The 21,039-nt window shown below is 43.0% G+C and overlaps 2 protein-coding genes across 5 annotated transcripts in view; both read right to left on the minus strand.

Moving 5' to 3' along the window:
- The window catches only part of fgfrl1a (fibroblast growth factor receptor like 1a), a 67,852-nt gene extending 50,616 nt beyond the window's left edge, over nucleotides 1-17,236 (minus strand). The window contains exons 1-3 of one of the 2 annotated variants that reach the window (XM_029661647.2): nucleotides 16,417-17,236; nucleotides 15,941-15,984; nucleotides 13,705-13,801 (exon numbers count right to left, since the gene is read on the minus strand). In XM_029661647.2, the coding sequence (XP_029517507.1) occupies nucleotides 13,705-13,768 (64 nt within the window). In that variant the 5' untranslated portion in view covers nucleotides 13,769-13,801; nucleotides 15,941-15,984; nucleotides 16,417-17,236. The remainder of the gene's footprint in view (nucleotides 1-13,704; nucleotides 13,802-15,940; nucleotides 15,985-16,416) is intronic. The other variant, XM_029661648.2, reaches the window with a different exon arrangement.
- A 102-nt stretch (nucleotides 17,237-17,338) lies between these two features.
- Nucleotides 17,339-20,223, minus strand: LOC115130472 (E3 ubiquitin-protein ligase RNF4-like). Of its 3 annotated transcripts, none has more exons than XM_029661652.2 (8): nucleotides 20,137-20,223; nucleotides 19,222-19,354; nucleotides 18,943-19,093; nucleotides 18,787-18,863; nucleotides 18,619-18,631; nucleotides 18,355-18,478; nucleotides 18,094-18,145; nucleotides 17,339-17,968 (listed from the first exon to the last, which is right to left on the minus strand). In XM_029661652.2, exons 2-8 carry the CDS (start codon nucleotides 19,231-19,233, stop codon nucleotides 17,819-17,821), a joined length of 579 nt encoding a protein of 192 aa, XP_029517512.1. In that variant the 5' UTR covers nucleotides 19,234-19,354; nucleotides 20,137-20,223; the 3' UTR covers nucleotides 17,339-17,818. The 3 variants fall into 3 exon arrangements, with proteins under 3 accessions (XP_029517512.1, XP_029517509.1, XP_029517511.1); XM_029661649.2 differs by having other exon boundaries at nucleotides 19,213-19,354; XM_029661651.2 differs by lacking the exon at nucleotides 20,137-20,223 and adding an exon at nucleotides 19,439-20,128 and having other exon boundaries at nucleotides 19,213-19,354.
- Between the last annotated feature and the right edge of the window lie 816 nt (nucleotides 20,224-21,039).

A 21,039-nucleotide genomic window follows, 5' to 3' on the forward strand; every position in this document is an offset into this window, starting at 1 on the left:
AGCATTCGAGTCAACATGGGCCATCATCCATGTGGAACGCTTTCTACACCTTGTAGTCCATGCCCCGATGAATCGAGGCTGTTCTGAGGGCAAAAGGAGGTGCAACTCAATGATAATGTTTTAGTCAAATGTTATCTCTGTTTGGGCTTCTTGCAGTCACCTTGCAGTCTACAATTATTTGTAATTATGTTTTGTAATTACTCCTTAGCCCTTAAGGCCCAGTCCTTGATCTACAAAAGCTAAAGAACATATACACATCCAGGTACTTTTTGCAGGTTTAGGGGTGAACTCATGAAATATAAAAAATACAATTCCGCACACTGCTGTTCATGATCCCAGGTGATTGTATTGATACAACATTTCAACCCTTAGGTATTAATAAGGCATCAATATCCCAGGTGGGTGTAAAGGCCCTATATAGGGGAAGTGCTCACTGACATCACTTCCTTGAGCTCCAAGTTCATTGTGACTGTCTGCTGAAGTGGTCCAAGTGAGCAGAGAAAAGACGACAGAGGGGCGAAAGGAAAAGATGATTGGGTCTCTAACCTTTACCTTCCCCTAGGGAGGGGAGGAATGAGGGACTGGTGGGATTTCTCATGTTGCCACCATGGGCTTTGCAGAGCCAACAGCAACATACTGTATCTCAGACAGACCAGAACATCGCGCCCAGCCAACGAGCACTCTTTTTTAGTCTCGCTCTCCCTCACATCAGAGCAGGCTCCATCCCAAATAGCACCTTATTTAGTGTACTACTTTTGGCCAGGGTCCATGGCTCTGGTCAAATGCAAAGATAAAGGTTAGGGAACGATGGTGGGACAATACATTTCAGCACATTTAGTTTCCCAACAGAAAGGCCCATCACAATCGTCACCTGGTTGGAAAACCAAGACACACATTCTCTCTTTTTTCCACCCATAGCTTTCTAAACACCCACTGAGAGCCTCATTCTCTCGCTCTTCTTACTCCTTCCTTCCCCATAGCCTAGGGTGACCCGGCAGAGTGATGACTACACATTTAGAGAGACCGCACTGTCTCTCCTTTAGACAGGTAATTTCAACCGCTGTCAATAGGTCAATTGCTCCCAATTGGTAAAGCATAACAGTTAACACTAGCCCGGGGCTGGGAGGTGGATACGTTTACACTAAGCACTGGGAACTTAAATCACAGCCACACTTTCCTCATAATATCACCATTCACACCTTTACTGAAGTGACTTATCTGAAAATAATTTTTCAGAGGTCCTCCTGAATTATAGATGAATAATAATCAGTTGCAATCAACCCACATGGTGTAGTTACTACAGTGCCTCTCTGACCTCTTGACATTTGTTACATGGCAGAAATAAGAGAGAGCGGAGAGGAAGAGAGGGTGGGTGAGAGAGAGGGAGAGAGAGGAATAGAGGGAAAGGGAGAGAAAAATACATATGAATCCAGCCTGCGTCTCCTTCCCCCTTTAGCAGCCCTGCGGCTCTAGGCTGGTGGAGGGACTCCGTGTTAGCACAGGGTTCTGGGAAAGCCGAGTGGTGTTGGGCACTGAGCGGATCATGTTGCCACACTGACCAGTCAGCAAATTCCATCCTTAAAGTTCCACTCGCTGTTTTGAGAAAAGGGGCGAGGTCTGAGGTCCATGTTTCAGGCAGGCAAAATTAAACATCAGTGCTCCTGTGAAGCTCCACTCCACCATTTTCTTTCTGTCATGATGTGCGCTGTTTGACTGATGCATTATTGATTTGTCTGAGTAAGAATGTTCCGACTGCCTGGTTGTGAAAACAAGACGCCATGTGTCCATGGGATTCATTGGACAAAAAGCCTGGCCATGTCAAAAGAACCACAAGGAGGTCTTTCTCAAAACCAACTCTATTGTCCTAGCTCTGAGTAATGGCAGTGAGTTAACGGAGAACTGGAAGTAATCCAGCCCCCACAATTACCACTTGTTTTGTCCAACATCTATTCATCTCTATTCATCTTCAAACACACCTGTCTTTTTTAGGGTTAACAAAACAGATTGCAAAATAAAGAAATGTTGCAATCAGACCTGGAACATGCACTGAAAAATCAGTGAAAAAAAGATTAACAGTTTCAGAAGCATTTTAAAAGAGCAACCAAAAAGCCAATATCCTGAGGTAGAGTTTATGGATAGCATTCTTCAAAAAAGGTTATTAAGTATTTTACTGGAACCCAGTCGAAGAAAACTTGGGCCTGAATGACAATTATCCAGACGTATTTGAAGGGAAAGGAGTGATTAAAAAACTACGTAAAATGTGCAGATAATTCCCAGGCCTGTGACCTGGGTATAGGCGGGAGAGGAGCTGGAAAGCTGTGGCAGGAAGAGTGTGTTAAAGGCCACAACTACGATTACACTGCCACTATAGGGGCTTTATACAGTATTTCACAGGGGGTAGCTAAAAATTACCCTCCATGAGTATCGGCCCATCCCCCTCTCAATTTTACTGAGCTGGGAAGCAACTGAACAAACTAATTCCACCCCAACCAACCTTGACCATCGGACTCTACCTATTAATTAATAGGGCAACAGGACTTCACAGGACCAGGGCCACAAAGAGTAACTTTGCTGTGATTAGGCTACAAATAACCCAATTATTATGTCTCCCTAGCCTAGGCCTAGCATGCAAAAACATATGGAATGTAGAGCAGTAGTAGTGTGCCTATATTCTGAGCAGAGCTCCCCACACACCAACACAGCCCCCTCCCTCCCCCCATATGATGAAGGATGTAAAACAGGAAGCTATAAATGATCAGTGGCTGTACTGCTTTCAACACAATGACATGGCATAAATAGTATTATTTCTGGTATTTCAGGTGTTTGTGCAGAATAAGTTTACATACAGTGTATTTGGAAAGAATACAACTATTTCAGACCCCTTGACTTTTTTCACATTTGTTATGCCACAGCCTTTTTCTAAAATGGATTAAATAGTTTTTTTCCTCATCAATCTAAACACAACACCCCATAAAGACAAAGCAAAAACAGGTTCAGAAATTTTAGCAAATGTATAAAAAAAAAAAATAATGAAATATCACATTTACATAAGTATTCAGATCCTTTACTCAGTACTTATTTGAAGCACCTTTGGCAGCGATTACAGCCTCGAGTCTAATTCTGTAGGACGCTACAAACTTGGCACACCTTTATTTGTGGAGTGTCTCCTATTCTTCTCTGCAGATCCTCTCAAGCTCTGTCAGGTTGGAGAGGAGCATCGCTGCACAGCTATTTTCAAGTCTCTCCAGAGATGTTTGATCGGGTTCCAGTCCGGACTCTGGCTGGGCCACTCAAGGACATTCAGAGACAAGTCCTGAAGCCATTCCTGTGTTGTCTTGGCTGTGTGCTTAGGGTTGTTGTCCTGTTGGAAGGTGAACCTTCGACCCAGTCTGAGGTCCTGAGCGCTCTAGAGCAGGTTTTCAAGATTCTCTGTACTTTGCTGCGTTCATTTTCCCTCAATCCTGACTAGTCTCCCAGTCCCTGCCGCTGAAAAACATCCCAACGGCATGACTCTGCCAGTACCATGCTTCATAGTAGTGATGGTGCCAGCATTCCTCCATTCCACCAAGAGTCTCAATCTTGGTTTCATCAGACCAGAGAATCTTGTTTCTCATGTTCTGAGTTCTTAACCGAAAGGTTGCTGGATCGAATCCCCGAGCTGACAAGGTAAAGATCTGTAGTTCTGCCTTTGGACAAGGCAGTTAACCCACTGCTCCCCGGTAGGCTGTCATTGTAATTAAGAATTTGTTTTTAACTAAGATACTAACAGCTTACAGACGGTAGGCAATTAAGATCACAGTTATGACAACTTAGGACACTAAAGAGGCCTTTCTACTGACTCTGAAAAACACCAAAAGAAAGATGCCCAGTGTCCCTGCTCATCTGCATGAACGTGCCTTGGGCATGCTGCAAGGAGGCTATGAGGACTGCCGATGTGGCAAAGGCAATAAATTGCAATGTCCGTACTGTGAGACACCCAAGACAGCGCTACAGGGAGACAAGAAAGACAGCTGATCTTCCTCACAGTGGCAGACCACATGTAACAACACCTGCCCAGGATTGGTATATCCGAACATCACACCTGCGGGACAGGTACAGGATGGCAGCAACAACTACCCGAGTTTCACCATCATTCCTCCATCATTGCTCAGACTGTCCGCAATAGGCTGAGAGAGGCTGGACAGAGGGCTTGTAGGCCTGTTGTAAAGGAAGGTCCTCACCAGACATCACCGGCAACAACATTGCCTATGGGCACAAACCCACCGTCGCTGGACTAGACAGGAACCGGCAAAAAGTGAGTCGCGGTTTTGTCTCACCAGGGATGATGGTAGGATTCATGTTTATTGTCGAAGAAATGAGCATTACACCGAGGGCTGTACTCTGGAGCTGGATCGATTTGGAGGTGGAGGGTCCGACATGGTCTGGGGAGGTGTGTCACAGCATCATTGGACTGAGCTTGTTGTCATTGCAGGCAATCTCAACGCTGTGCGTTACAGGGAAGACATCCTCCTCCCTCATGTGGTACCCTTCCTGCAGGCTCATCCTGACATGACCCTCTAGCATGACAATGCCACCAGCCATACTGCTCGTTCTGTGCGTGATTTCCTGCAAGACAGGAATGTCAGTGTTCTGCCATGGCCAGCGAAGAGCCCGGATCTCAATCCCATTGATTACATCTGGGACCTGTTGGATCGGAAGGTGAGGGCTAGGGCGATTCCCCCAAGAAATGTCGGGGAACTTGCAGGTGCCTTGGTAGAAGAGTGGGGTAACATCTCACAGCAAGAACTGGCAAATATGGTGCAGTCCATGAGGAGGAGATGCACTGCAGCATTTACTGCAGCTGGTGGCCACACCAGATACTGACAGTTACTTTTGATTTTGACCCCACCTTTGTTCAGGGACACATTATTCAATTTCTGTTAGTCATGTCTGTGGAACTTGTTCAGTTTATGTCTCAGTTGTTGAAACTTATTATGGTCATACAAATATTTACTCACTCTAAGTGGGATGTCATGTGTCTTTTACTGAGGAGTGGCTTCCGTCTGGCCACTACCATAAAGGCCTGATTGTGGAGTGCTGCAGAGATAGTTGTCGTTCTGGAAGGTTCTCCGATCTCCACAGAGGAACTCTAGAGCTCTGTCATATTGACCATCGGGTTCTTGGTCACCTCCCTGACCAAAGCCCTTCTCCCCCGATTGCTCAGTTTGGCTGTGCTGCCAGCTCTAGGAAGAGTCTTAGTGGTTCCAAACTTCTTCCATTTAAGAATGATGGAGGCCACTGTGTTCTTGGGGACCTTCAATGCTGCAGAAATGTTTTGGTACCCTTTCCCAGATCTGTGCCTCGACACAATCCTGTCTCGGAGGTCTACAGACAATTTTTTCGACCTCATGTCTTGGTTTTTGCTCGGACATACACTGTCAAACTGTGGGACCTTACATAGACAGATGTGCGCCTTTCCAAATCCTGTCCAATCAATTGAATTTACCACAGGTGGACTCCAATCAAATTGTAGAAACATCTCAAGGATGATCAATGGAAACAGGATGCACCTGAGCTCAATTTCTAGTCTCATAGCAAAGGCTCTGAATACTTATGTAAATAAGGTATCTGTTTTTTTATTTTTAATACGTTTGCAAAAATGACTAAAACCCTGTTTTCACTTTGTTTTTATGAGATATTGTGTGTAGACTGATGAGGAACAAATATAATTTAATCCATTTTAGAATAAGGCAGTAACGTAACAAAATGTGGAAAAAGGGAACAGGGTGTAAATACTTTCCGAATGCACTGTACATGCTACTGAATCACTGCAACAGTGAAAAAAACAAAGATACCTGCCATAATGAAAGTGTTATTGAGTGTCTGAAAGTGGGTGGTGGGGGGCGGGGGGTGTCCTTCTCCAAAGACAGAGGCTTGATATCAGGGATGTTAACGTATAACAGCATCTGCCTCCTGAGGCCTGATAGTGGCTTGGGTTGAGAGCCCGCTGGATCCCACTTCCCCTGGGGCTTATCTGAGAGGCACATGGCTCTCCCGGCTCTGCCCCCACTCCTGATAGGCCAGTAGACTACACCAGCACCTGCCATGGACCTGTCCAGCAATCAAAGGTCAATATTGATTTAGGCATAGACTATTAGACTAGAGCAGCCATACATTTCCCACCATAAAAACAGAGCAAACAACAGAGTTATTAATAAATTCATAAATCTTACCAGGTGTCTTCATCCAAATAGATTTGAGCGATATGGATTATACATTAGAGGTAGAATATTGTGTTTTCATATGTATGCCATTAATGTTCGTTGAAATGTATGTTTGTAAATGTTAAGTTGTCTATTGTTTTTATCTATGAATGTTTTTGTATTGTCAAAAAAGTAAATTAAATATTTTTAAAAAAGCAAAACACACACCAAAAATGAATTCAATTAAAATGCACGTGTCCTCCTCCTCCACTGGTTGGAGGAGTCAAGCATTCCTTCCCCCTGCAACTCCACCCTCTGATCTCCCCACCTCACACCCATATGTACCCCTGCCTCTCTCCCACATTCCACACCGAGTCTCAGCCATGACTAACTCAATTTGTTCTGCGCAGGTCTCTGTTCGAAAAGGTATCATCCAAAACCACAGTCAATTGAGTGCAGGGTCAACCTGGCCCTGACACACTGAGGCTAACTGTTCCTCAGGGAAACACAAAAATGATGTGTCTACAGACGGAGACAAGCACTGAGGCGCATCTCCCTTTCTCATATCGTGCTCACTGACATCTTAATGAGGTGTACATACAAACGATGAAGTGCAGCAGTCAGCTCAAATCTACATAGAAAGCATTGACAACATGTCATTTAAAAGAAAATGGGTTAAGACAGAGAAGTGATCTACACAATATAATCTCATTAACATTTTGAATGGTCAAGCTCCAGATATGAGATGACGGCAGTACTTGGCGCACACTGCACCAACGATGCTGTCCTTGGAGTGTAACTGTGTGTTGCGGGCCAGTGTGGATTGGCACCGCTATGCACGAATGCTGGGGCCCACAAGGTGTCAATTAGCAGCCCCAGACACTCACAGTGCAGATGGCAAAATATGAGGATTTTATTTTGTTGATAGAGGACTTCAACTGAATACAATGCTGAAAAGAGAGAAAATTAGAGAAAGGAAGATGGAGGAAATGGGGAGGACATCAAATGTGCAGAGTTTGAATACCCTGTGGAGGATTTGCTTACGTCTTTCATTTCATGCTCAAGAGAAACACACGTTTCTCAGGCCCATTCAAATCCTATTGAGGAAGACTGGGGGAGGCAATAGATTGCACTGTTCTAAACTTAAAGACAAACCAACTGTGAGAACAACACTGTGAGACGGTGACACCTCCAGTAGACAAAGGATTCCAAAACTGGGGGGGGGGGAAAGACAGCCACTCCTTTTCATAGTGAGCCATGGTCATATCACATGGTCATTTAATCAGACCTGATCCACCATGGGGCTGGGGGTGAGATTTAAGAGGCAGCAACAGATGAAGAATCCCACAGGTGTAGGCCTAGACACTCCAGATAGACACCCTAACGCCGTAAAGTTCCTCCACTAAATGCTGTGCCTGGACCAGTCAGGTGGTTCCGAATTCCTGTCTGGAGCCAATGGGTTTGGCTGGGTCTGTGTCCCAACTACCTGATTGAAAAGGCCACAACACTGCAGCTAGTAGCAAAAGTTCCTCGGTCGCAAAAGCCTTCAAATTCACAACTTTTAAACCACCCCCACAACTCTCACAATCCTTACACATTCCGACTGCAGTGTGGATTCCACCCCAACAGCTGGCGTAATGAACAAGCCGTGTGTGTGTGTGCTATGCCTCCATTTCTCTGCCTGAGGGCAACTGCAATCCGTGTGGCTACGGGCAAAAACACCGCAGAACTATTGTCAGTCCACTCTTCTAGTGCTGCCCAACAGCTTACCATCACAAAGCCAAACATAACTCCACAAAATAATAATGAAAGACAATCTCTGACGAGAGTGACGTGCAACCTGATTTAAGGACTTCACCGGAGAAAACAACCTGGGCTTATGGGGAGGCTCTGTGAAGTCATTCAGACATACATCAGACATGGCCTCAGTCATTTAGTGTCTTTATCACCTCTGTTATGTTTTTCTTTTTTAGGATACACAGCTAACCTTTCACCTCAGCACCAAAATAAATGCCTGTGAAGGCTGATGGTTCAGGATGTTCAGGAAGAGAGCACAGGGGGCACTGGGTCGGTCCCACACTTCAAACAAACCAGCGGCAGGCAGCGAAGAGTGAGAGCAACTGACTCAATCTATGGGTGTGTCACAAATAGAACCCTATTCTAGGGAATGGACACATGCATCAATGGACACCTTTTCAAATCTCTCATCAGGGAACGCCAGCCGTTCCATGTAAATGAACTATTCCAGAGCAAGCACACCTGATTCAAATAATTATCAAGCCCTTGATAAAGTGAATTAGGTTAGCTAGTTTAGGGCTCCAACAAAATTGTGAAACATCTGGGGGTCCAAGAGGAGAGGTTTGAAAACCACTGGTGTAGAGGACACACAATATGTCTGCCATCCATCAATCACATTAATGCTCTGTTTGTTTAGGTCCCAGAATGGCATCTCTCTCTCTCAGCTGGGGGAGCCCTCTCCTCTCTGTCTCTCTGACATGGGACACACACACACAGCTGCTCAGGGGCACAGGCCCCAACACAAACTGACACGCAAAATAGAAAAGAAAACAAGGAGAGCTGTCTCCAGTCCAGGGACTGCTTTTCAACATCTCATTTGTAATGTGACCAGGAGAACAGCTGGGAAGGAAGGAAGTACATGCTTACATCTATACATACATATCTGAAAAATAGGGGGATGAATGAACACAGAGAGAAAAAAAGCAGAACCTGCAGTGCTGATGTGTTATTGTAAGCCCCTCTGGTAAGAGGTCAGGTATGCACACTCCCTGATCCGATCTGGGGCCTTTCCCTGGTCCTCTCCGTTGCCCTCTGACCCCTCCAGCACTAACCAAACAAAGGCTCCAGGCCCCCAAACAATAAGCCATTATGTCACCAGCACAACACAATGCATTGTTCGGTCCGTGAAAGTATGTGTGTCTGTCTATGCTGTGGCTATTTCAGGCTGGAAAGACACACAGTCAGTCAGTCAGTCAGTGAGTCAGTCAGTCAGTCAGTCAGTGAGTGAGTGAGTGAGTGAGTGAGTGAGTGAGTGAGTGAGTGAGTGAGTGAGTGAGTGAGTGAGTGAGTGAGTGAGTGAGTGAGTGAGTGAGTGAGTGAGTGAGTGAGTGAGAATGAGTGGCACAAGTGAGTGGAGTGAGTGAGTGAGTGAGTGAGTGAGTGAGTGAGTGAGTGAGTGAGTGAGTGAGTGAGTGAGTGAGTGAGTGGCACAATTCCAATATATTCACAAATTAACAGCCACAATAAAAATGTAGATGTAACACTGCATTAGTTTCAGTGGTTGATGTTTTTGCAACATTGATTGGCCCAGAGGTTGGCTAGCCAAGTGGAAGTCATGTCAGACAAGACTGGAGGATTACATGGACTTAGGAAAATAGTAGGCCAGTTGGACTTGTTGGCTGGAGAACTCTCCCTCTTTTCCTTTATTCAACTGTACTGCAAAGGCTATGTGTGTGTACACTAAAGCTGGGATGATACATCGAAAATGATTGACACCGGCCAAACCGACCACTTATTGTGGACATTTTGCTGATATTGTTCTTTACGATATATAACCTATAGGGCCCTAGTAGAGAAATGTGAAGTTTTAAATAAAATAAGTTCGCTAATATGGGTGATTGTTAATGGGACAATTGAAAGCTACAATTGAAAGCTAACATTCAAATTAGTAGTAGTAGTTTTAAGGGTAATATATAACATTTTAAAAAGTGGTACACATTGTTATAAACTTATCGTTCAATTTAGCATTATCGTGATAAATTGTAATATGAATTTTTGTCCATCTCGCTCTTATTTTTATCGTACTCTCGGCACAGTTAATATTTGTGGCCACAGTCCTGTGAAGTCATGTTGCCTTAGCAATTACCAGGTGGAGGCTGATGGTAAAGGTTGGGTGGGGTGAAATGGTGAGATCACTTACTTCAGACTTTGTTCAGTTGCTTTCAGGCTCAGTAAAATGCCTCCCCTCTCTCTGCTGTCCTGCTCATTAAAATGCCTCTTATTTCTCTTGCTCTGTGCTTGTGTGTTGGGAGCTCTCCTCAGAATATAGGCACACTACTCCACATTCCATGCGCCTCTGCATGCTCACACACACAACACCTATCCCATCAACCTACCCCGTGAGGTGTCTTGATGGACACATTAAAACCAAACACCAGGGGTGCTAAGCTAACTTTATCCGAGCTCCCATTTAATGGGACAATTCAGTTATTTTTGAAGCCAGCCTGTATTTACTAATAACCACATCATCAACATGCTGTTCCCAGTCTTAAATCAATGTACGACCTCCTGTCTAATACAGCTTCATTACTAAGGAATATGATTAGCAGCCCAATGCTAATGAGAAGGGGTGAGAGAAAGATGGTGGCTGTGTAAACACCATTTGGCAATCTAATAACCACTTGATGGCCTGTAGTCTGACAGCAGCCTTTCTCTATGGATCAATCCTCCTCATTGAGAAGAATTTGGAGCATATCTCTCATTCCTTACTCACACTCAGCTATGTTTGTCACGTCTGGAAAACGGTTTATGTGTGAGATTTGCCTGATGGTTTTGTGCCTTACATTTTGTTTGCACCATTAGATGTAAATTACTATAGGAATTTATTATAACATTGCAATATTTACATTTTATGACATGTCTCAATATACACACTTTATGATCATTGTTAATAGCATTGCCTTTTACCTAGACATATGCATTGATCCCTATTCAAACTTTATCTACTGTTTGTTTAAACCCACACCCCGGGCTCTGTCGATATTCTCTAGTTTACTACAGAGCTATGAAGGGTTGTGAAGTGACAAAAGGCTACCCAATGGTTCAGCTATGTTTCTCCAACACACTAAATTAACTTCACACATTTCCTCTGGCTTAGACCTAGCCATAAACTGCTGCAGTGTGAGGAGGAGAGGGAGAGATTTTCTGTGTATTTTTTAACCTTTAACTAGGCAAGTTAGTTAAACAAATTCTTATTTACAATGACGGCCTACCCCGGCCAAACCCAGAAGATGCTGGGCCATCTTTTGCGCCGCTCTATGGGACTCCCAATCACAGCCGGATGTGACACAGCATGGAATCGAACCAGGGACTGTAGTGACGCACTCTCTTGCACTGAGATGCAGGGCCTTAGACTGCTGTGCCACTCGGGAGCCCAAGGATGGAAGGAGGGAGAGATTGAGGGAGAGAAAGAGCAGATTCTAAAAATGAGCTGCTTACTCCTCATCTCAGTTTCTATTGACTTTTAAAAGGCTCAGACGAATACAAGAAAGTTAGACAAGCAGACAGTACTTCTTCTCAGTGTATGTGTTTTGTGCATCAGCCCATTTTGTTGACTGCTCTTGAAGACGTGTCCAGATGCTCAATCATGAATCCTGGAAGGCTGCCTCTCACTGACACACCAGCATGTAGCTGCAGGGTGGTCCTAGTTTGTACAGTGTACAGCAGGCCCCTACAAACCCACCAGTTCCACCTCCAATAGCCCCCACACGTCCACACGGCTGCCTGTCGCCTTTGTTTAAATGCAATGCTGTAGTATTTAGTCTACCATTGCTGCACCAAGATCCTGTGCTTATAGCTGGGTCCCACCACATCTTGCCTCCAGTGTGGATGGAGTTTTAAATGTACTTAGTTTAATCATGTGCGTCATAAGGAGTCAAAAGAGTGATACCTAAATGAATGCAGTTGTATTTTATTTGTGATCATAATTTTTTTTAAATTGTGTTATGGCAACCATCCCATGACTTCGTTGTTTTCCCCATTTAGTCGGGCTCCCGAGAGGAACAGCGGTCTAAGGCACTGCATGTCAGTGCTAGAGGCGACCACTACAGACCCTGGTTCGATTAATGGCTGTATCACAAACTGTGATTGGGAGTCGCATAAGGCAGTGCACAATTGGCCCAGCGTCGTCCGGGTTAGGGTTTGGCCAGGGTAGGCCGTCATTGTAAATAAGAATTTGTTCTTAACTGACTTTCCTAGTTAAATATAAAGGTTAAATAAAAATAAATAACTAAAAGTTAGCACAGACATTAATGCCCACATTTATGCATGAATACTCTCTCTCAGGCATGCACCAAACAGAGTAAAATCCTCACCTTTCCGCTGCTCAGACTCAGACCCAGAATCATTGCATAAGCGTATACGGTTCACATGTCTCTCTGGCAGCCGGGCCCAAACTGTGCTTCCGCTTGCAGCGGAAAATATTTGTCATCTGACGTGATGTTCTGCATTCCCCGTGCAACAAGGACACACCAGGAACAGCAAACTTGGTCAGTAGGGGAGCGCTCAAATGGGGTTGGGGGATCATTTTTTGCCACGTTCCATATCATAGCAAATCAACCTGGACTCTTTCTCTAGAAAAAAAATCCTTAAAAAAAAGTATTAATTGTCCTGTAGTTTTGAATGTCCATTCCTTTTCTTCTCCTAAAGTTCACATATGAAGGTATTAAACTCAGGTCACAAAATATTGATTTTTATGTCAGGAAATGTTTTCCATGAGGAGAAGTGTGTTAATGTGGACTCAACCTTTTCTGCTGTATGTTGAGTAGCCGTTGTTGACCCACCACAGTTCGTCAAAATCACAGTGTTTGGAAAAATAGAGCGCAAAGAATCTGACATTCAATTGGAAAATAATCTCTGATTCTGTCTCAGTACCTCTGAGGTATTTTGTTTTCAACACAACCCTTCAACACAAGTCTTATCAAACGTGTCATATCAGACTAAAAAAGGTAAAAAGTTCCTTGCTCAAATATCCGCATGCCATCATGATAGAGAAACGTTTAGTCTCTCTCCCCCTCTGTGTACACAATAAGGCGCTAGCTAGGCTAAGCTAGTGAGTAAAACCCCTCTGATACCATCACCAGGAAGACAAGTTGTCTCTTCTACTTTTTAAGCCCACAGGACTCCTTGCCGTGTTGCTCCGGTCATGGTCGGAAACGCGGTGGCATTGCACAGCAAACAAACATAATTGCCTAATCTAATCACATTGCTCTCTATGGGTCTCTGTTTACTTTTGCCTAAGCGTCTCCATGACGGCTCGACTGTGTGATTGTGAATGCTGCATTGTTCAGGCTAGGGCTCTCACCGATCCAATCTGCCTGGGCGCCGTGTGTTTGGGTCCCCCCCATGCCCCTTTGCTTTCCCCAGACAGGCAAGCCAGAGCAGACGACCAGCGGCATGTTGAGTCTAGGTTTGACAGCTCAGATTGTGCAGCAGGAGGGTCAGGACTACACTCTATCAGCATGCCTCACTTGACACTTGCACACCAGGTATCCCAAAGGTTACTGTCCCAAAGTCTGTGTGATCTAGGCAAGGTACGTTAGAAAACGGAAGATAGGCCCTTGGCCTGAATGGACAATACCACCAACTTGGAGTTACACAACCACAATTGTGTACAGCTTGTAGTAGATATCATTCATTGCGGTGAGGCACTTTTTGAAGATGGTTGCCTACAGATCCACTAAAACACTCAGTTATTATTGTTCATTACTACTACGTTACTACTCACCCCGTGCACAGTCCGACAACAGGATTATCTCACAAATGAGCAGGCAAATGCATAAAAGTCCCATTCTTTCAGGATGGAAGGCTTCAACACTTGAAATCTTAGAGAAAGAAAAAAAGTAAATTCAGAGTGAGGAGAGGTGCAAGAACACATTGTTATTATCCATATCACATCTTAAGCTACTGTATATTATGCTTTACAACCAAATGATATTTCTCACAGAAGTTTCTTTTGGAAGTGGCATTGTCAAGGCATTGAGGAAATATAACAGAATTACAGTCGAAACTAATAACAATAAAATAAGTTGTTAATTATTTAACAGATGAAAAACACAAGACGTCTGTCCCCAGCACTATAAAATGTGTTTCCGGAAAAGCAACATAGGCTTTTTATTCATGAACTTCAATCAAATGAGTTGGAGCTCTTATTTTGTCCATATGTCCCTATGTTTCTGGTTAGAGGAGTTGTTCTTTCTGCCAGTTTGCACAACAAACAAGTAAATTGAAATCCAAAATGAAAATCCTTTAGAGTTTTCCATTTAATCTTTGATCAAATACATCTACATAACAAGCGTTTAATTGACTGTTAAATCATCAGCTATTGGGGAACTACACATATCCTCCTCTCATTGTCTTAGAATGGGTTACATACTACATTGTCAAAAGTATGTGGAGATCTTCTCGTCGAGCATCTCATTCCAAAATCATGGTCCCCCCTTTGCTGCTATAACAGCATCCACTCTTCTGGGGAGGCTTTCCACTAGATGTTGGAATGTTGCTGAGGGGTCTTGCTTCCATTCAGCCACATGAGCATTAGTGAGGTCAGGTACTGATGTTGGGCGATGATGTTGGATGATTAGGCCTGCCTTTCAGTCGGCGTTCCAATTCATCCCAAAGGTTTTCAATGGGGTTGAGGTCAGGGCTCTGTGCAGGCCAGTCAAGTTCTTCCACACCGATCTCAACAAACCATTTCTGTATGGACCTCGCTCTGTGCACGGAGGCATGGTCATGCAGAAAAAAGGAAAGGGCCTTCCCCAAACTGTTGGAAGCACAAAATCGTCTAGAATGTCATTGTGTGCTGAAGCGTTAATATTTCCCTTCACTGCAACTAAGGAGCCTGAATCAGGAAAAACAGCCCAAAAACATTATTTATTCCCCACCAAATTTTACAGTTGGCACTATGCATTTGGGCAAGTAGTGTTCTCCAAACCCAGATTTGTCCGTCGAACAGCCAGATGGTAAAGCGTGATTCATCACTCCAGAGAACTCCACTGTAGGCGAGCTTTACACCACTCCAGCCGACACATGGCATTGCGCATGGTGATCTTAGGCTTGTGTGCGGCTGCTCGGCCATGGAAACTAATTTCACGAAGTTCCCAAACTAACAGTTCCTGTGCTGACGTTGCTTCCAGAAGCATTTTGGAACTCGGTAGTGAGTGTAGGTGTACGTGTACGTGCTACGCACTTCAGCCCTCAGAGGTTCCATTTTGTTGACTTGTGTGGCCTACCACTTCACGGCTGAGCTGTTGTTGCCCCTAGACGTTTCCACTTCACAATAACAGCACAACACAGTTGACCGGGGCAGCTCTAGCAGGGCCGAAATTTGACTTGTTGGAAAGGTGGCATCCTATGACAGTGCCACGTTGAAAGTCAATCAGCTCTTCAGTAAGGCCATTCTACTGCCAATGTTTGTCTATGGAGATTGCATGGATGCGTGCTCGTGTTTTATACACGTGTCAGCAACACGTGTGGCTGAAATAGCCAAATCCACTCATTTGACGGGATGTCTACGTACTTTTGTATATATAGTGTAGATGCTGTTGTATAGGCTACAGCTAATCTACCTGTGTATTAAACATGTTAGAAAGCAAAGACCTAAGCCCCATCCACTCTCATACACACATAGATCCATGAATGGTGAATCAGTGGAATTAAAATATTCTACACTCAAGATGTGGACTACAAATAATAGTTTTGTAAGGTAATATAGCAGAACTATAATTATGATTAACACAATATTGATTTATGCAATACAGTTGTGTATTATTCTATTAGTAATACATAAGTAATAATCTGTAGTATAAATTGAAAGTTAAAAAGTATTCCAATTGGCTACGTATGCATTTTTTTATTACAGGTCTACAACAAACCTGCATCCTTCGAAAATCAACGGCTTATAAATAATCACACTGTGATCAGGGCCAATAACACTTTCATATTAATACAAGTTAGGGACTTACCTGAAACGTCCAGCAGCAATGATTTGTCTTGAATCGGTTTCCCACTAATGACAAGTTTATCATGATTACATTCTCTTTACAATAAAGGTGATTTAATCCAAATAATTAACATATCAATGTCCACTAAAAGTTTAACACTAAAAGTTGAACTGCACGCACCCCTCGCTCAAAGTATCCGTGGCTCAGTTACTGGATACATTGTTACCCTCTATGAAAAATAACACTAGAAAACGTGAATGTCAAACATGCAGCTAAAATATGGCTAGTTTTATTTCAATTGACCGTCATCACATCACGCTTGTGCGAGACCCAACACACCGGACCGAGCGTGCGTCAAAACTAAATAAAAGCCCTGTGCTCGCGTTACAGTTAACTCCTACCATTATCCATTTTTGGAAGAGAAGCAGTTGTCTCTTTTTTAATCCCAAATACCATTTACATCTAATGAATTTACTGCAATAATTGATCTAACATACCTTGCCATCAAGGAATCGACCGCATTAGTGGGAACTGCGGTCCGTCCGACCTCGGAATTTTTGCCCAATCACAGAGTAGCTCAAGTAGCTACTCAACACATTTCAAGAATTTAACTCTTTCGCTTAGGGCAGTTCTGCTATTAACATCATGGCTACGTCATGATAATTAAACCAAAATATATTAATAATAATAAAACACTAATTAAATGTACGGAATGCATTATGTAATTCCAAAGTAATAACACTGAATTGGTAAATTGAACTTCTATTTTCATTATGTAATATGACACTGATCATTTATTAAAATGGTATGGTTTGGGTGTTATAAATACACACTGCGCCAACATTAGGAAATAAGGTCAACAACATAAGAGAAAATTGTCATTTGAAGAAAATTAGATATATGAGAAAGGGACAGTTGTTCAAACTCAGATTAAAGCCAAATCCTGGACTGAAACACACTCCATGTAAAATCTCCATAGATAATTTAGTCCTGGACTAGGATTATTCTGGGTCCAAGAAATAAATCCTGTGTTTGGTAATATGTTAATTAAGTAACACACCCCTTGCACTGAGAATGGAGAGGAAACTGCATTATCGTTGATCATTATTATTATTGGACAACAGACCATGCATGCGCAAGATACTGCCCCTTAGTGGACATTTGAGGGGATGCGTGTCACAACGGAGTCAGCAAAGTTACATGTAAGTACAGAATAAAAAAATAATTAAAACTTTACAAATTCAATGTAAAAGTTAGTGAAAACATGTAATAAAAAAAGAAGAAGCTTTTTAGCAAGTCAGCATGAGGGCTCAACAATGCAATGTCCTACGTTTGGGCTTGTCTCTTCTCACAGTCTCGGTCACAGACAGGCTGGCTGTGAGAATAAACTATCTGGGTGAGCAAAACATGTAACAAACCTTTACAATCATACATTTCCTTTATTGAACCTTACAGATTAGGCGCACCTTAACTTGTCATTCAACCATATATACAAAACATAGAACAATATTTACAATGGTGATGACCAGATTCAAGCAACACCCAACGTTCAGACATCCACCTACTCAGCAGCAATAAAAATCGACAGACATTTCTACTTTCGAGTTGAGTTCTCATTGCACTTGAGTGGCAGGCTTCTTAAAAGAGCTAAAAACTTTTTTTTTAGCTTAATCAGTGGAAGAAAATTACAAAAATCTAAGTGAATGTGCGCTGGCATAAGAGTGCGTCCCTATGCTCCTGCTTCTTTCATTGCAGAAGACAAAATCGGTCCGATGTGTATGTAAATGTGTAAATTATTCTTAAATCCAGTAGGGGGCAGTGATATGAGAAGGTATAATTAAAGGTTTTGCAGGTTTGGTGAGGGTGAAACCAATGGGTGAGTCTTATGGATGTTTGATGTCAGATATATATGGGGTGGCATTGCTTGTGGGTCAGTTTCTTTCTACAGGTTGGGCAAGTGTGGGATCTCAACAGTGAGTCGCGGAGGCAGTGACTGCAGAACAGGTGACCACATTTTGTGGAGACTACTAGCCTCCCACTTTCAATGATCTAGAGGAAGAAGAGAAAGAGCTCCATCTTAGTTGAAGGGACAACTTCACATTCTTGGTAGCTACACAGCAATTACAGCTTGACATAGTCACCTTCACACACATGTTGAATTATGCTTCGCTTACCTCAGCATAGGCGTCCATACACACTGGGCAGCTGACTGTCCCTGGAGTAGACCTATGGAGGACAAGAGACCATCAGGGTGTACCCTAACTCAAGGTCTTGATTTCAGTGGTCACGTGGCCAATATTATGAGTGGATAAATGGATAGATGAGGATGACATTGCATTTGTGTGCTTCAATTTTCAAATAAAATTGATTTAAAAAAAGTTTGATTTGCCATCTGAAGAGATCATCATAGTCAGAGGGGTTGTGGGGCTTAGTACCTGGCTCTACTGCTGGCCTGTAGAGAGGACAGGAGGTCGGCACTGAGGCCTCCATTAGTATCCTCCTCCTCATCACTGCTCAGTACATAACTCTCACTGTCAGCTTCACGTCTGCCATGAGGCCCTGAGATAGACACAAGCAGATAGACAAACTCACAGAAAAATACATGCTTGACATAGTAATAAATGCTTGCTTTATTAGAGGACCAAAACATATTTGAATCTAAATATAATTGTTGCAATTGAGGAAAAGCAATGAATTACCTTCATCGACAACCTGGTTTCCCAATTTGCAATCACGCAGTGGTGGAAAAGAAACAAATATGTCAACATTTCAGTCTTTACAACAGTGATAAAAGCATAATCTTATAAATACATTAAAAACAGTTATTTGTATATATCATTATTTGCATAAAGAAAGCTCAAACTCACCACCACAGAATCATTGCTGGTCAAGTCAACCACAGTCAACTCAGAACCTTCACATGTCAAGTCCACCACCTCCTCACCTGCACAGCCAATAGACTGGTTAGAATTTCCATAATCAACCAAAATGACAGAGAAAAGCATAAAGCCATTGCTACCCACTCTCAGTCCTGCTGCTTTCCAGCACATCAATGGTCTCTGGGACTGCTGCTGATGCTGCAGCACGAGGTCGCACACTGGTTGTGGTGACTCTGCTACTCTTGGTCGTGCGTCTGGAATTTGAAGGGACTCCAGTCCTTCTTTTCCTCTGTGTCTGTGACAACAAAGCACTGCTTCTTAGAAACCAGACACCTGTGCTAAATGTCTGTGAAAATTAAACTGAAGGTGTTGGAGGGTTATCACGTGGCCCTGGGTGCACATGTGAGGACTTACTGTACTTACTGTACTGCTCATGTCGCGATAGGGAAGGTGTGAGTGAAATCAAAATGTTACAGTAGTAGTAGTAGTACACACTGAAAAATCTACATCCGTTCCAACTCTGATTGCGAAGTTCTTGGACCAATTTAACAATAATCTGGTGAGAGAAAAATAAAGCAATTAAGTTACATAAAAAGTTTTCGCACATCTGATAAACAACAAACCATTGGCCATAACTAACCTTTATGACCAGAACACAGCAGCTGAAGAACACAAACCATAGTCTATCGTTAACAATATTCTGAGATCCACTCCCTAACCACAAAGTCAAAGCATAATGTTGTTGACAACTTGTAACATATTAGCTTGTAAAATGGATCAAATCTTCAACCCCTCTCTTTCTGTGTTCATCTGCTTAACGTAACGGGGAAAAAAATATATTTAGCTAACGTTTAGCTGCTGACGTTTAGCTGCTGTAATCACAAAACTGCTTGTCAGCTACAATATCGTAAGTTAGCTAATATTAGCTGGGTCTGAGCTGGGAAGCTCATCAGGCGTTGGTTTATCACGACAAAATGGAAATTAACACGGTGTATTAAGCATGACATGTACCTAACCAAGTAGCTAATGTATCTGGCAATACAATTAATAAACGCAATGGCGAATCAAAACATGAACTAGCTAGAATTAGCATTTGAGCTAGTTAGCTAACAAAGCAAAGAGAACTAGCTAGCTAGCAACCAACAAAGGTAGCTAATTTAGCTAGCAATGCTAACACGCTCTACACAAGCTCTAGCTCCTGGTTTACAAACGGGATCAGCTTTACTTTTACATAACATCAACACCACAATTCAACATTTGTATAAGGGACTGGTGATTGATGAATAAACTGATAAATAATCTAGTTTTAAAACTAAGGGTGGTTAACAGCAGCCCTACCTCCTCAATCACTTCTTCTATGGTCCTTCTTGATGAGATCTAAAGGCCGTTGGCATCCAATAAATGTTGCATTACTGCCACCTACTAGACTGGAGTATAACTCCTTATACTTTGCTTAATTTTTTTTTTCTACAAAAAAAGAAAATACAACAAATACCCTACCATCTAACATTACACTCACAAAAAAATAAATACCATACTCCACTATTAAAATGTATTTAGTCCTACTTCAGGCCAACAACCTGGAAGGATGGGACACCACCACATTAACACACCCTGTAACTCTTCTGATTTCAAGACTTGCACACCCAAATACCTCTCTACAGCTGCCACCACAACCTCTATTTTCTGCAACTTACATTCCATCCCTGCTGTACAGTTGATAACCATTAATATAAATACCAAAAATGAAATCTTACTGAAACATATATACCTTGTTGGTGGATCCCTATGTACTGTTACAGATCGACTACTCTCACCACTCCTCTCAGGATCCCTCCCCCTTGGCCCATCTTCCTCTACTTTCTTCACTGCCTCAGCATATGACAACTTCTGCACTACTCTAACCCTGGAAACCTCAACCTGCCTCTCATACAGGACATTTCTGATCCCCAGCCCCCTACAATTAACACAAACCACTACTTTCCCCAATGCTACACATTCCTTTGTCTCATGCTCTTCTGCACACCTAGGAGGCTCCCTCCTACACACTGCTGCCACATGCCCATAAGCTTGACACATGTACCACCGTAATGTAGTTGGCATTAAAGCTTGTACAGGATAACTTATATATCCTAACTTCACTTTGTCAGGCAAAGACAACATCAAAACTTTTAAAAAACAGACAACAACCATGTTTCTCCACTCACGCCACCCTATTTGCGTCACACCAAACGACGAGCA

Source organism: Oncorhynchus nerka, linkage group LG6 (genome assembly GCF_034236695.1).
Source record: "Oncorhynchus nerka isolate Pitt River linkage group LG6, Oner_Uvic_2.0, whole genome shotgun sequence".
NCBI lineage: Eukaryota > Metazoa > Chordata > Actinopteri > Salmoniformes > Salmonidae > Oncorhynchus > Oncorhynchus nerka.